The sequence below is a fragment of the Acanthochromis polyacanthus genome, chromosome 1 (genome assembly GCF_021347895.1).
Source record: "Acanthochromis polyacanthus isolate Apoly-LR-REF ecotype Palm Island chromosome 1, KAUST_Apoly_ChrSc, whole genome shotgun sequence".
NCBI lineage: Eukaryota > Metazoa > Chordata > Actinopteri > Pomacentridae > Acanthochromis > Acanthochromis polyacanthus.
The window spans coordinates 30,110,488-30,123,641 of record NC_067113.1 but is presented as its reverse complement, the minus strand read 5'-3'; the positions used below and the strand labels follow the sequence as shown (position 1 = coordinate 30,123,641).

General features: G+C 38.6%; 1 protein-coding gene across 1 annotated transcript; it reads right to left on the bottom strand.

Moving 5' to 3' along the window:
* Nucleotides 1-359: 359 nt before the first annotated feature.
* On the bottom strand, nucleotides 360-11,576 carry LOC127533251 (uncharacterized). The gene is made up of 3 exons (XM_051945854.1): nucleotides 11,546-11,576; nucleotides 11,226-11,453; nucleotides 360-865 (listed from the first exon to the last, which is right to left on the bottom strand). The coding sequence occupies exons 1-3, from the start codon at nucleotides 11,574-11,576 to the stop codon at nucleotides 465-467; spliced, it is 660 nt and encodes a 219-aa protein (XP_051801814.1). The 3' UTR covers nucleotides 360-464.
* Between the last annotated feature and the right edge of the window lie 1,578 nt (nucleotides 11,577-13,154).

The following is a 13,154-nucleotide window of genomic DNA, read 5'->3' as shown; positions in this document are numbered from 1 at the left end:
GGTATTTTCTACCCTCATTTTTGTAACATTGTGCCTCATTTTTGCCTAAGTTGTGTCTTATTTGTGTAGTTTTATCTCTTTGTGTCGATTTGTGCCCCTTTTGTGTAGTTTAATGTCTTGTTGGCTTCCATTTGTCTGACTTTTAGTTTGTTTTTGAAAACAAGCATGATTAATCCACATATAGTTACACTTACTTGACAATATTTATGCATTTTTCTGCTATTAAAAAATACAAATTATCAACAAAAATCTCGATTATGCTTGAGTAAATAAAACCCAAACTACCAAAATTGGTTAGCAATGTGAATATATTTAATTTAATCTCCATTGTTGTCATTTTGTCACGTGTGATTGCCCTTTAATGTTGACAAAAAGCCTCTTTGTCTGTGCAGGAGAAAATGTGGATAAACATGACAAATAAGCCCGAATAATCAGTCAAACCACTGAGCTGTCTGAGAAGTAATTTACCCTTTAACACTCATCGAGAGCAGAGAGAGGAAGAGGTTTTTGTGACGAGCAGATGGCTGATTGAGGCACTGTGGCTGACTGGCTGCACAGAAATACGTTGCCGTGTGTTCTCGTGCTTTCAGGTTGACGATGGAAAGCGAGCCGTTTTTCTTGTCGCTCGTCAGGTCTCCGGCAAGTTTAAAATCTTTTCTGAACGGCTCTTCCACGCCGTCGTCTTTGAAATCGACGTATCCGTATCCGATGAGTTTCAGAGCCGTTTCTCCGGGTGACTTCTGGTACCAAAGCATCATTCTGTAGTCGCTTTTTTCATGAGTGCAGAAAAGCTTAACTTCGTCATCCTCCTTTTTAAAAACAGCAGGAGGAGACTGATCGACTTGAAGCCCCAGAGAAAAACCTGCTGTGAGCAAAATTGGGAGGATTAATTGATTTAAAATAGAAAAGCGGTACATCTGACTTGACTGAGAAGCGAGTGTTACCTGTGAGGAAACAGCAAAAAAGAAATCTAATCATCGTGAATAGATGTGACTCGAGCACAGAGATAAAGTCATGGATGAAATGCGGTGTTTAGGTTTTTACAGGGTGTTTCCTTTTCGTGCTTTCATGTGTTGTTTCAGGAGGAAGCTTTTGAGAGGAGGAGGAGTGGCTTCTTATAGCTGTACACTGAGCTGTTTATTGTTTACTGCACTCTACAGTACAATATGAGGCTGTGCAGTTTAATGTGTGATTTTGTCCCTTTGTGTCTTATTTTTGTGTAGTTGTTTGTGTTTTGTTGTCTGGTTTAATCCTCTGAACCCCAAAGCCCACCAGCAGATTTGAAATTTCCTTTTTTTTCAGTGACCAAATTAAACTATTTATCTGAGCCAGAAATTGAAAAAATAGCAAAAATAATGATATCTTCAACTTTGTAATAGTCCTCAAACTCATCATTTGTGGCTTTCTGTTTTGTTGGGAAAAACAAGCAGATCTAAGCTTAAAATTTTAATAATTAGTCAAAATCTACATGTCTTTTAAATAGTTTTCTGAAAGTACAGATTTGCATTAACCAGATTCTGCAAAAATCTAAAAAATCTGCACTTGTTTGCGCTGAGAAACTTGATGGGACTCAGCTACAACCATCAGTCTTTACTAAAATCCTGAGCCTTTTTGGCTGAACTGCAGGCTGTTTGTACAGAGCAGAAATTGTAAAACATCTATAGTATGTAGTTTTTTTTTTTTTAATGATTTATGACATTATGCCTTTTTCGTTTTAATACTGCACGGAAGAAATTTCTGATTTCTCTCTACTAATTAGGGCTGGACCCGAATATCCAAATATTCGTTCGCTACGGCGGTATCCGGATATTAATCTTGGTATCCGAATATTCGCCCCGCGGAACGAGTATGCGGCGTTACTGTCTTCCCTCCGCCTTCAGCCCACATCGGCTCATATCGGCTCATCCTGTCCTGTGATCACATAAACATACACATATGTCTATAACATGTACACATATGTCTATGTGATCACCCCCTCCTCCCTCCTGACGAAAATATTCGGAGCTCGTCTCTTCCCTTCGCCTTCGGCTCATCCCGCCATGTTCGGCTCATCTCGGCTCCTCCATTCGTTTTTCTTAGCACCGCCTGAATGGCCGGGTGGCTGCCGACTCTGACGTCATGCTTCACTTTGTTGCATAAACACAAGACAAGATGCTGAAGACCGGTGTTTGGGAATTCTTCAGTTTAACTGAAGACAAAATGAAGGCAAAATTTGCACCCGGGAGACCAGACGAACGGATCCAAATATTCGGGCCGTCGCCGCCCCCACCCCCCCCCCACCCCCACCCTTAAGGGGCGGAACGAATATCCGGATATTCGTCTTTAATAGGGCCCAAATACCGGAGGCCAGAAACCACTATTCGGGCCAGCCCTACTTCTAATCATGGTTTTGCTGCTTCAGAGGTGCAGGACTTCATATTGCAGTAAAAATGTGAAACGCCCAGAAACTCTTGGGGTTCAGAAGGTTGCTTAGAATACACACAGACAATTTCAGTACAATACCACTGCCTTGTGATGGCTTGAAACCAACATGAAACCACAAAGGCAGGTGTCTGACATCACTTTATTCCGATTTGTATTCAAAACCACCGATGCAGTTTTTGTACAGTTCAGGGAGGATTTCTGTCACCGTGCTTCTCTGGCAGCACAGTAGTAAACCGCACTGTGATCTTGTTCTGCTAGTTTGATTATAAGAGATCCATTTTTTGCCGTGTTCTGACTCAAATCTCCAGTGATGGTAAAATCCTTTTGATCCGGGTTTTCCATTGTGACGTCTTTTCGGTACAAATATCCGATAAGTTTCATGGCTGTTTCTCCGGGTGGTCGTTGGTACCAAAGCATCACTCTGTAGTCAGTTCTATCATGGGAGCAGAAAATCTCCACTTTTCCAGGTTTGGTGACGATTTCAGAGGGAGACTGACCGACGTCAAGACCCAGACAAACACCTCGTAAAAGTAAAAAAAGAGAACATGCTTTTATTATGTAGGTGATAAATAAAAATGTTCACATCCAGTGGGATAATTCAAATGATTACCTGTCAGGCTGAAAATTACAACGAAGATCATTTTGTCTTTTGTCAACATCGAACAATCTGTCAGAAACCTTTAGATGGCAACTGAAATTGTGAATTAGAGGTTTTTGGGTGTTTGTTGCTGGAATAAGATCATAATAAATGAGAATCATTACATGACTGTGAGCTGACAAGACTGAGGGTTAAAGAGGAAAAGGGAGGAGACGAAGAAACATCACATTACAGCTGAATATGCAGCTTTCTGGGAGGAGTTTGCTTAGTTGTGGTGCATTCTAAACTAGACATTGTAATAAATAACATGGGTAAATATTGTTAGGCTACACTACAGACAGTGTTGAGTATAACAGTGAACTTTGGCTAAATAATATCCTTTATTATGTTGGAATCTATTTGCTAATGTTTGATCTGACAGTGATTATTTTTCACAAACATTACAATAATTTCTGTTCGTACAGGAAAAAGGTTTGAAGAATCTACCACTAATTTCCTTTTCCAGTCATTATTCCCACTTTATTTCCCACTGACATCTCCTTCTGCAGTGGTTTAAATGCACCAACTGTTTACCTCAAGTTGCTTCACTTCTAATTTCATCATTAAAATTTGTGGATTTAGTTCATTGTTAAACACCGCAGCGCTGCTTTAGACTCATTTAGGTTTTCAGATAATTGAAAACTGAGAGTCAAATAACTCAAAGGAGGCAATTTGTTGAATTTCTAGCAAAATGATGGTGGTTCAAATTGATAATACCACTCATCTGAAGCAGACAGAGGCATAAAATAATTACATACATAATTTAATTTCAATTATTTGTATGGCAATCTCTTATAAAGTAAAACGTCATGATTGTGACAAATTGTGGCTTCTAGTCAGACTGGACAGCCTCTATAAAAAATGTAAATTACAGTATTTAATAGACATATCAGGGTTGACTGCTGTTGTTTTTTTTTCGGTGTCAATGACAGACATAGTTTTCTTCCTGAAGGGGAGACAGCAGCTGAGCTACATTTAAAGCTGCAGACAGTGAAACAAGCTTTTTAGAGCTGGAGTTATGCAGTCATGGTGAAGACTTCAATTGGGTTTTTTTTTTTTAAAAGGGCACAATATGGGACCTTTAAATAGCATACCAAGTTAAAATGGACTGAACCAAAGTTATTTCTGATACTGAAGCTTTAAACCAACATGTAACCACAGAGGCAGGTGCTCTGCAGCTTCTCGGATCAAAACCGCAGATGATAAAAAAATAGTTTTTGTCATGTTCAGAGAGGATTTTTGTCACTGTGCTTTGCTGGCTGCACAGTAATAAACTGCTCCCTGTTCAGGTCCAACAACTTGGATCTTCAGAGAGGTATTCTTTTTTGAACTGCCACTCAAATCTCCAATAAGTTTAAAATTATCTTTATACTGCTCTTCCATAGTAGGACTGCCGTAGAACAAATTTCCGATAAGTTTCATGGCTGTTTCTCCAGGTGACCTCTGGTACCAAAGCATCAGAAAATAGTCAGTTTTCTCGTGGCTGCAGAAAATCTGCACTTCGGCTCCAGGATTTATGACAAAATCAGACGGAGACTGACTGACTTCAACACCCAGACTGACACCTGGATGAACAAAAAAGGAAAACAAATATTTAGATTTTGATAGATGATCAAAAAAAATAAACAAATCCATATTGAAAGGAATTAAGTGATTACCTGTCAGGCAGAGAATTAGAAGGAGGATCATTTTGTCTTTTTCCAACATCGATCAGTCTGTTTAAAGCCTTTAGATAGCAGATAAAACTGTGATAGAGTTGTGAAGATGTCAGCTACTGGAATCAGATCAAACTAAATGAGAATCATCATGATTGACCTGTTCAGACTGAGGGTTAAAGAGGAAAAGGAGGAGATGAAGAAACATCACATCACAGAATATGCAGCTTTCTGGGAGGAGTTTGGTTTTTAGTAGCGCCTTCAAAACTCGGTCGACACATACTAAAATACTTTACTATGATTTTTATGGCAATTATCAATTAAAATTTCATGATTGTGACAAAATTGTTACTCCTCCTACACAGCCTCTATAGAAAATGGTAATTACAGTACATAATCGGCGCATCAGTGTCGCCTGATGAATGTGTTTCCATGTTGTCCGTTACAGACACAGAGTGTTTCCTTCCTGAAGGAGGCGTGGACAGCAGCAGCTCTGCTACATTTAAAGTTACAGACACTAATACAAGCTTTTTGGAGCTGGAATTATGCAGTCATGGCAAAATGTACCATCTTTCCAGTATTACGAGCTGAAAAAGTGAAAGACTTAAATACATTTTTTGAAAAGAAGTGCAATACAGGACCTTTACATAGCATACCTGGTAAAAATGGATCCAAACAATCAGATGTGAATTCAACAAACCAACATGTAACCACAGAGGCAGGTGCTCTGGAGCTTCTCTGATCAAAACCACTGATGATAAAACAATGAGTGTAGAGTTTTTGTCATGTTCAGAGAGGATTTTTGTCACTGTGCTTTGCTGGCTGCACAGTAATAAACTGCTCCCTGTTCAGGTCCAATGACGTTTATCTTCAGAGAGGTATTCTTTTTTGAACTGCCACTCAAATCTCCAATCAGTTTAAAATTATCTTTATACTGCTCTTCCATAGTGGGACTGCTGTAGTACAAATTTCCGATAAGTTTCATGGCTGTTTCTCCAGGTGACCTCTGGTACCAAAGCATCTGATAAAAGTCAGTTTTCTCGTGGCTGCAGAAAATCTGCACTTCAACTCCAGGATTTATGACAAAATCAGAGGGAGACTGACTGACTTCAACACCCAGACTGACACCTGGATGAACAAAAAAGGAAAACAAATATTTAGATTTTGATAGATGATCAAAAAATTAAAAAAAAAATCCATATTGAAAGGAATTAAGTGTTTACCTGTCAGGCAGAGAATTAGGAGGATCATTTTGTCTTTTTCCAACATCGACCAATCTGTTTACAGCCTTTAGATAGCAGATAAAACTGTGATAGAGTTGTGAAGATGTCAGTTGCTGGAATCAGATCAAACTAAATGAGAATCATCATGATTGACCTGTTCAGACTGAGGGTTAAAGAGGAAAAGGAGGAGATGAAGAAACATCACATCACAGAAAATGCAGCTTTCTGGGAGGAGTTTTCTCTCACTTTACTGTCATGTTTGATGTTTCTGTGACTTCTAGCTCTGAATTCATATTTATGCCAAAGCTGACATTGTAATGAGTAATAGATTTACTGGTAGGCTACACTACAAACAGTGTTGAGAATAAGACTGAGCTTTGGCTAAATAATATCTATGAATGTGTATATACAGTGCCTTGTGAAAGTATTCGGCCCCCTTGAACTTTTCAACCTTTCGCCACATTTCAGGCTTCAAACATAAAGATATAAAATTTTAATTTTTTGTCAAGAATCAACAAGTGGGACACAATTGTGAAGTGGAATGAAATTTATTGGATATTTTAAACTTTTTTAACAAATAAAAAACTGAAAAGTGGGGTGTGCAATATTTTTCGGCCCCTTTACTTTCAGTGCAGCAAACTCACTCCAGAAGTTCAGTGAGGATCTCTGAATGATCCAATGTTGTCCTAAATGACTGATGATGATAAATAGAATCCACCTGTGTGTAATCAAGTCTCCGTATAAATGCACCTGCTCTGTGATAGTCTCAGGGTTCTGTTTAAAGTGCAGAGAGCATCATGAAGACCAAGGAACACACCAGGCAGGTCCCAGATACTGTTGTGGAGAAGTTTAAAGCCGGATTTGGATACAAAAAGATTTCCCAAGCTTTAAACATCTCAAGGAGCACTGTGCAAGCAATCATATTGAAATAGAAGGAGTATCAGACCACTGCAAATCTACCAAGACCCGGCCGTCCCTCTAAACTTTCACCTCGAACAAGGAGAAGACTGATCAGAGATGCAGCCAAGAGGCCCATGATCACTCTGGATGAACTGCAGAGATCTACAGCTGAGGTGGGAGAGTCTGTCCATAGGACAACAATCAGTCATACACTGCACAAATCTGGCCTTTATGGAAGAGTGGCAAGAAGAAAGCCATTTCTCAAAGATATCCATAAAAAGTCTCGTTTAAAGTTTGCCACAAGCCACCTGGGAGACACACCAAACATGTGGAAGAAGGTGCTCTGGTCAGATGAAACCAAAATGGAACTTTTTGGCCACAATGCAAAACGATATGTTTGGCGTAAAAGCAACACAGCTCATCACCCTGAACACATCATCCCCACTGTCAAACATGGTGGTGGCAGCCTCATGGTTTGGGCCCGCTTTTCTTCAGCAGGGACAGGGAAGATGGTTAAAATTGATGGGAAGATGAATGGAGCCAAATACAGGAGCATTGTGGAAGAAAACCTGTTGGAGTCTGCATAAGACCTGAGACTGAGACGGAGATTTATCTTCCAACAGGACAATGATCCAAAACATAAAGCCAAATCTACAATGGAATGGTTCACAAATAAGCGTATCCAGGTGTTAGAATGGCCAAGTCAAAGTCCAGACCTGAATCCAATCGAGAATCTGTGGGCAGAGCTGAAGACTGCTGTTCACAAACGCTCTCCATCCAACCTCACTGAGCTCGAGCTGTTTTGCAAGGAAGAATGGGCAAGAATTTCAGTCTCTCGATGTGCAAAACTGATAGAGACATACCCCAAGCGAGTTGCAAACATGCAATGGACATGCCATTAATGACTGCTGCTGGTTTTTTTTTTTCTGCGTTGTCAATCACAGATACAGGGGGAGTTTTATTCCTGAAGGGGGCGGAGACAGAAGCAACTCAGCTACATTTAAAGGTAAGACACTGAAACAAGCTTTGTGACACTGGAGTTATACAGTCATGGTAAAATGAACCGTCTTTGCATTATTTTGAGCTGAAAAACACTGAAAAACTTTTTGTTTTTTGAAAGAGACACAATACAGGACCTTTATCTAGCATACCTGGTAAAAATGGATCCAAACAATCAGGTATGAATTCAACAAACCAACATGTAACCACAGAGGCAGGTGCTCTGGAGCTTCTCTGATCAAAACCACTGATGATAAAAACATGAGTGTAGAGTTTTTGTCATGTTCAGAGAGGATTTTTGTCACTGTGCTTCGCGAGCTGCACAGTAATAAACTGCTCCCTGTTCAGGTCCAACAACTTGGATTTTTAGAGATTCGTTCTTTTTCTTATCTCCACCCAAATCCCCAGTGATGTTGAAATTGTCTTTATACTGCTCTTCCATAGTGGGAGTGTTGAAGTACAGATATCCAATAAGTTTCATGGCTGTTTCTCCAGGTGACCTCTGATACCAAAGCATCACTCTGTAGTCAGTTTTATTGTGGCTGCAGAAAATCTGCACTTTGTCTCCAGATTTAGTGAAGATATCAGACGGAGACTGACTGACTTCAACACCCAGACTGACACCTGGACAAAGTAAACAAAAGAAAAAAAAATAGATTATGATAGATGATCAAAAAAGAAAAAATTCCATATTTAAAGGAATTAAGTGATTACCTGTCAGGCAGAGAATTAGGAGGATCATTTTGTCTTTTTCCAACATTGACCAATCTGTTTAAAGCCTTTAGATAGCAGATAAAACTGTGATAGAGTTGTGAAGATGTCAGTTGCTGGAATCAGATCAAACTAAATGAGAATCATCATGATTGACCTGTTCAGACTGAGGGTTAAAGAGGAAAAGGAGGAGATGAAGAAACATCACATCACAGAATATGCAGCTTTCTGGGAGGAGTTTGGTTTTTAGTAGCGCCTTCAAAACTCGGTCGACACATACTAAAATACTTTACTATGATTTTTATGGCAATTATCAATTAAAATTTCATGATTGTGACAAAGTTGTTACCCCCCCTGCACAACCTCTATAGAAAATGCTAATTACAGTACATAATCGACGTATCAGTGTCGCCTGTCTGTTTCTATGTTGTCCGTTACAGACACAGTGTGTTTCCTTCCTGAAGGAGGCGGGGACAGCAGCAGCTCTGCTACATTTAAAGTTACAGACACTAATACAAGCTTTTTGGAGCTGGAGTTATACAGTCATGGCAAAATGTACCATCTTTCCAGTATTACGAGCTGAAAAAGTGAAAGACTTAAATACATTTTTTAAAAAGAAGTGCAATACAGGACCTTTACCTAGCATACCTGGTAAAAATGGATCCAAACAATCAGATGTGAATTCAACAAACCAACATGTAACCACAGAGGCAGGTGCTCTGGAGCTTCTCTGATCAAAACCACTGATGATAAAACAATGAGTGTAGAGTTTTTGTCATGTTCAGAGAGGATTTTTGTCACTGTGCTTTGCTGGCTGCACAGTAATAAACTGCTCCTTGTTCAGGTCCAATGACGTTTATCTTCAGAGAGGTATTCTTTTTTGAACTGCCACTCAAATCTCCAATGAGTTTAAAATTATCTTTATATTGTTCTTCCATAGTAGCACTGCTGTAGTACAAATTTCCGATAAGTTTCATGGCTGTTTCTCCAGGTGACCTCTGGTACCAAAGCATCAGAAAATAGTCGGTTTTCTCATGGCTGCAGAAAATCTGCACTTCAGCTCCAGGATTTATGACAAAATCAGAGGGAGACTGACTGACTTCAACACCCAGACTGACACCTGGATGAACAAAAAAGGAAAACAAATATTTAGATTTTGATAGATGATCAAAAAATTAAAAAAAAAAAAAATCCATATTCAAAGGAATTAAGTGTTTACCTGTCAGGCAGAGAATTAGAAGGAGGATCATTTTGTCTTTTTCCAACATTGATCAATCTGTTTAAAGCCTTTAGATAGCAGATAAAACTGTGATAGAGTTGTGAAGATGTGAGTTGCTGGAATCAGATCAAACTAAATGAGAATCATCATGATTGACCTGTTCAGACTGAGGGTTAAAGAGGAAAAGGAGGAGATGAAGAAACATCACATCACAGAATATGCAGCTTTCTGGGAGGAGTTTCTCTCTAACTTTACTGTCATGTTTGATGTTTGTGACTTTTAGCTGTGAATTCATATTTATTCCAAAACTGAGATTGTAATAAGTAATAGATTTACTGGTAGACTACACTACAGACAGTATTGAGAATAAGACTGAGCTTTGGCTAAATAATATCTATGAATGTATATATTTATTACTTACTCCACCTATTAGCTATTATTTGATGTCACAGTGATTGTTTTTCATAACTGCTGTAATAATTTCCATTCATCTGTATAAAAACAGCTTCATGAAACTCACACAAATGTCATATTTCAGTCATTAATATCAAGTTATTTTCCACTGTTTGTGACATCTCCTTTAATAAATGCACCAACTGTTTATCTGAAATCACTTAATTCTAATTCTAACATTAATTCCATGCATTTAGTTCAGTGTCAAACACTGCAGCACTGCTTCAAGCACATTTAAGTTTAGAAATAATTGTAAACAAGGAGCCAAATAACTTGGAGGAGGCAATTTGTTGGATTTTTAGCAAAGAGATGTTTGTCAAATGCACTCATACTACTCATCTGAACCTAACAAAGATATGAAATGAACAGAAGCACACAGTTAAATTGTAAATTACATTAATTCATGACAATTATCAAGTATAGTTTCATGATTGTGGCAAATGTTGGTTACTCAGACCACACAACCTCTATAGAAAATCAAATTACAGTCTTTGATGGACATGCCATGAATGACTGCTGTTGTTTCTTCTTTTTCCTGCGTTGTCAATCACAGATACGGGGAGAGTTTTATTCCTGAAGGGGGTGGAGACAGCAGCAACTCAGCTACATTTAAAGGTAAGACCCTGAAACAAGCTTTGTGACACTGGAGTTATACAGTCATGGTAAAATGAACCGTCTTTGCATTATTTTGAGCTGAAAAACACTGAAAAACTTTTTGTTTTTTGAAAGAGACACAATACAGGACCTTTACCTAGCATACCTGGTAAGAATGGATCCAAACAATCAGATGTGAATTCATCAAACCAACATGTAACCACAGAGGCAGGTGCTCTGGAGCTTCTCTGATCAAAACCACTGATGATAAAAACATGAGTGTAGAGTTTTTGTCATGTTCAGAGAGGATTTTTGTCACTGTGCTTTGCTGGCTGCACAGTAATAAACTGCTCCCTGTTCAGTTCCAACAACTTGGATTTTTAGAGATTCGTTCTTTTTCTTATCTCCACCCAAATCCCCGGTGATGTTGAAATTGTCTTTATACTGCTCTTCCATAGTGGGAGTTTTGAAGTTCAGATATCCAATAAGTTTCATGGCTGTTTCTCCAGGTGACCTCTGATACCAAAGCATCAGCCTGTAGTCAGTTTTATCGTGGCTGCAGAAAATCTGCACTTTGTCTCCAGATTTAGTGAAGATATCAGACGGAGACTGACTGACTTCAACACCCAGACTGACACCTGGACAAAGCAAACAAAAGAAAAAAAAATTAGATTATGATAGATTATCAAAAAAAGAAAAAATTCCATATTTAAAGGAATTAAGTGATTACCTGTCAGGCAGAGAATTAGAAGGAGGATCATTTTGTCTTTTTCCAACATTGATCAATCTGTTTAAAGCCTTTAGATAGCAGATCAAACTGTGATAGAGTTGTGAAGATGTCAGTTGCTGGAATCAGATCAAACTAAATGAGAATCATCATGATTGACCTGTTCAGACTGAGGGTTAAAGAGGAAAAGGAGGAGATGAAGAAACATCACATCACAGAATATGCAGCTTTCTGGGAGGAGTTTGGTTTTTAGTAGCGCCTTCAAAACTCGGTCAACACATACTAAAATACTTTACAATTTGTATGGCAATTATCAATTAAAATTTCATGATTGTGACAAAATTGTTACTCCTCCTGCACAACCTATATAAAAATGCAAATTACAGTACATAATCGGCGCATCAGTGTCGCCTGATGTCTGTGTTTCCATGTTGTCCGTTACAGACACAGAGTGTTTCCTTCCTGAAGGAGGCGGGGACAGCAGCAGCTCTGCTACATTTAAAGTTACAGACACTAATACAAGCTTTTTGGAGCTGGAATTATGCAGTCATGGTAAAATGTACCATCTTTCCAGTATTATGAGCTGAAAAAGTGAAAGACTTGAAAAGAAGTGCAATACAGGACCTTTACATAGAATACCTGGTAAAAATGATCCAAACAATCAGGTATGAATTCATCAAACCAACATGTAACCACAGAGGCAGGTGCTCTGGAGCTTCTCTGAGCAAAACTGCTGATGATAAAACAATGAGTGTAGAGTTTTTGTCATGTTCAGAGAGGATTTTTGTCACTGTGCTTGGCTGGCTGCACAGTAATAAACTGCTCCCTGTTCAGGTCCAACAACTTGGATCTTCAGAGAGGTATTCTTTTTTGAACTGCCACTCAAATCTCCAATGAGTTTAAAATTATCTTTATATTGCTCTTCCATAGTAGGACTGCCGTAGTGCAAATATCCAATAAGTTTCATGGCTGTTTCTCCAGGTGACCTCTGGTACCAAAGCATCAGAAAATAGTCAGTTTTATCGTGACTGCAGAAAATCTGCACTTCAGCTCCAGGATTTATGACAAAATCAGACGGAGACTGACTGACTTCAACACCCAGACTGACACCTGGACAAAAGAAAAATAAAGTTAAAAAAATATATTTTGATAGATGATCAAAAAATAAACATTTCCATATTGAACGGAATTAAGTGTTTACCTGTCAGGCAGAGAATTAGAAGGAGGATCATTTTGTCTTTTTCCAACATTGATCAGTCTGTTTAAAGCCTTTAGATAGCAGATAAAACTGTGATAGAGTTGTGAAGATGTCAGTTGCTGGAATCAGATCAAACTAAATGAGAATCATTATGATTGACCTGTTCAGACTGAGGGTTAAAGAGGAAAAGGAGGAGATGAAGAAACATCACATCACAGAATATGCAGCTTTCTGGGAGGAGTTTTCTCTCACTTTACTGTCATGTTTGATGTTTATGTGACTTTTAGCTCTGAATTCATATTTATTCCAAAACTGAGATTGTAATAAGTAATAGATTTACTGGTAGACTACACTACAGACAGTGCTGAGAATAAGACTGAGCTCTGGCTAAACAATATCTATGAATGTATATAT

Excerpts from the sequence above, each read along its gene's own strand:
- LOC127533251 (XM_051945854.1), bottom strand. The coding sequence starts at position 11,576 with ATGATCCTCCTTCTAATTCTCTGCCTGACAG. Across the intron at positions 11,454-11,545 it reads TCTAATTCTCTGCCTGACAG|GTGTCAGTCTGGGTGTTGAA; the intron begins GTAATCACTTAA and ends TGCTTTGTCCAG. Across the intron at positions 866-11,225 it reads CAACATCACCGGGGATTTGG|CAGGTTTTTCTCTGGGGCTT; the intron begins GTGGAGATAAGA and ends TTTTGCTCACAG.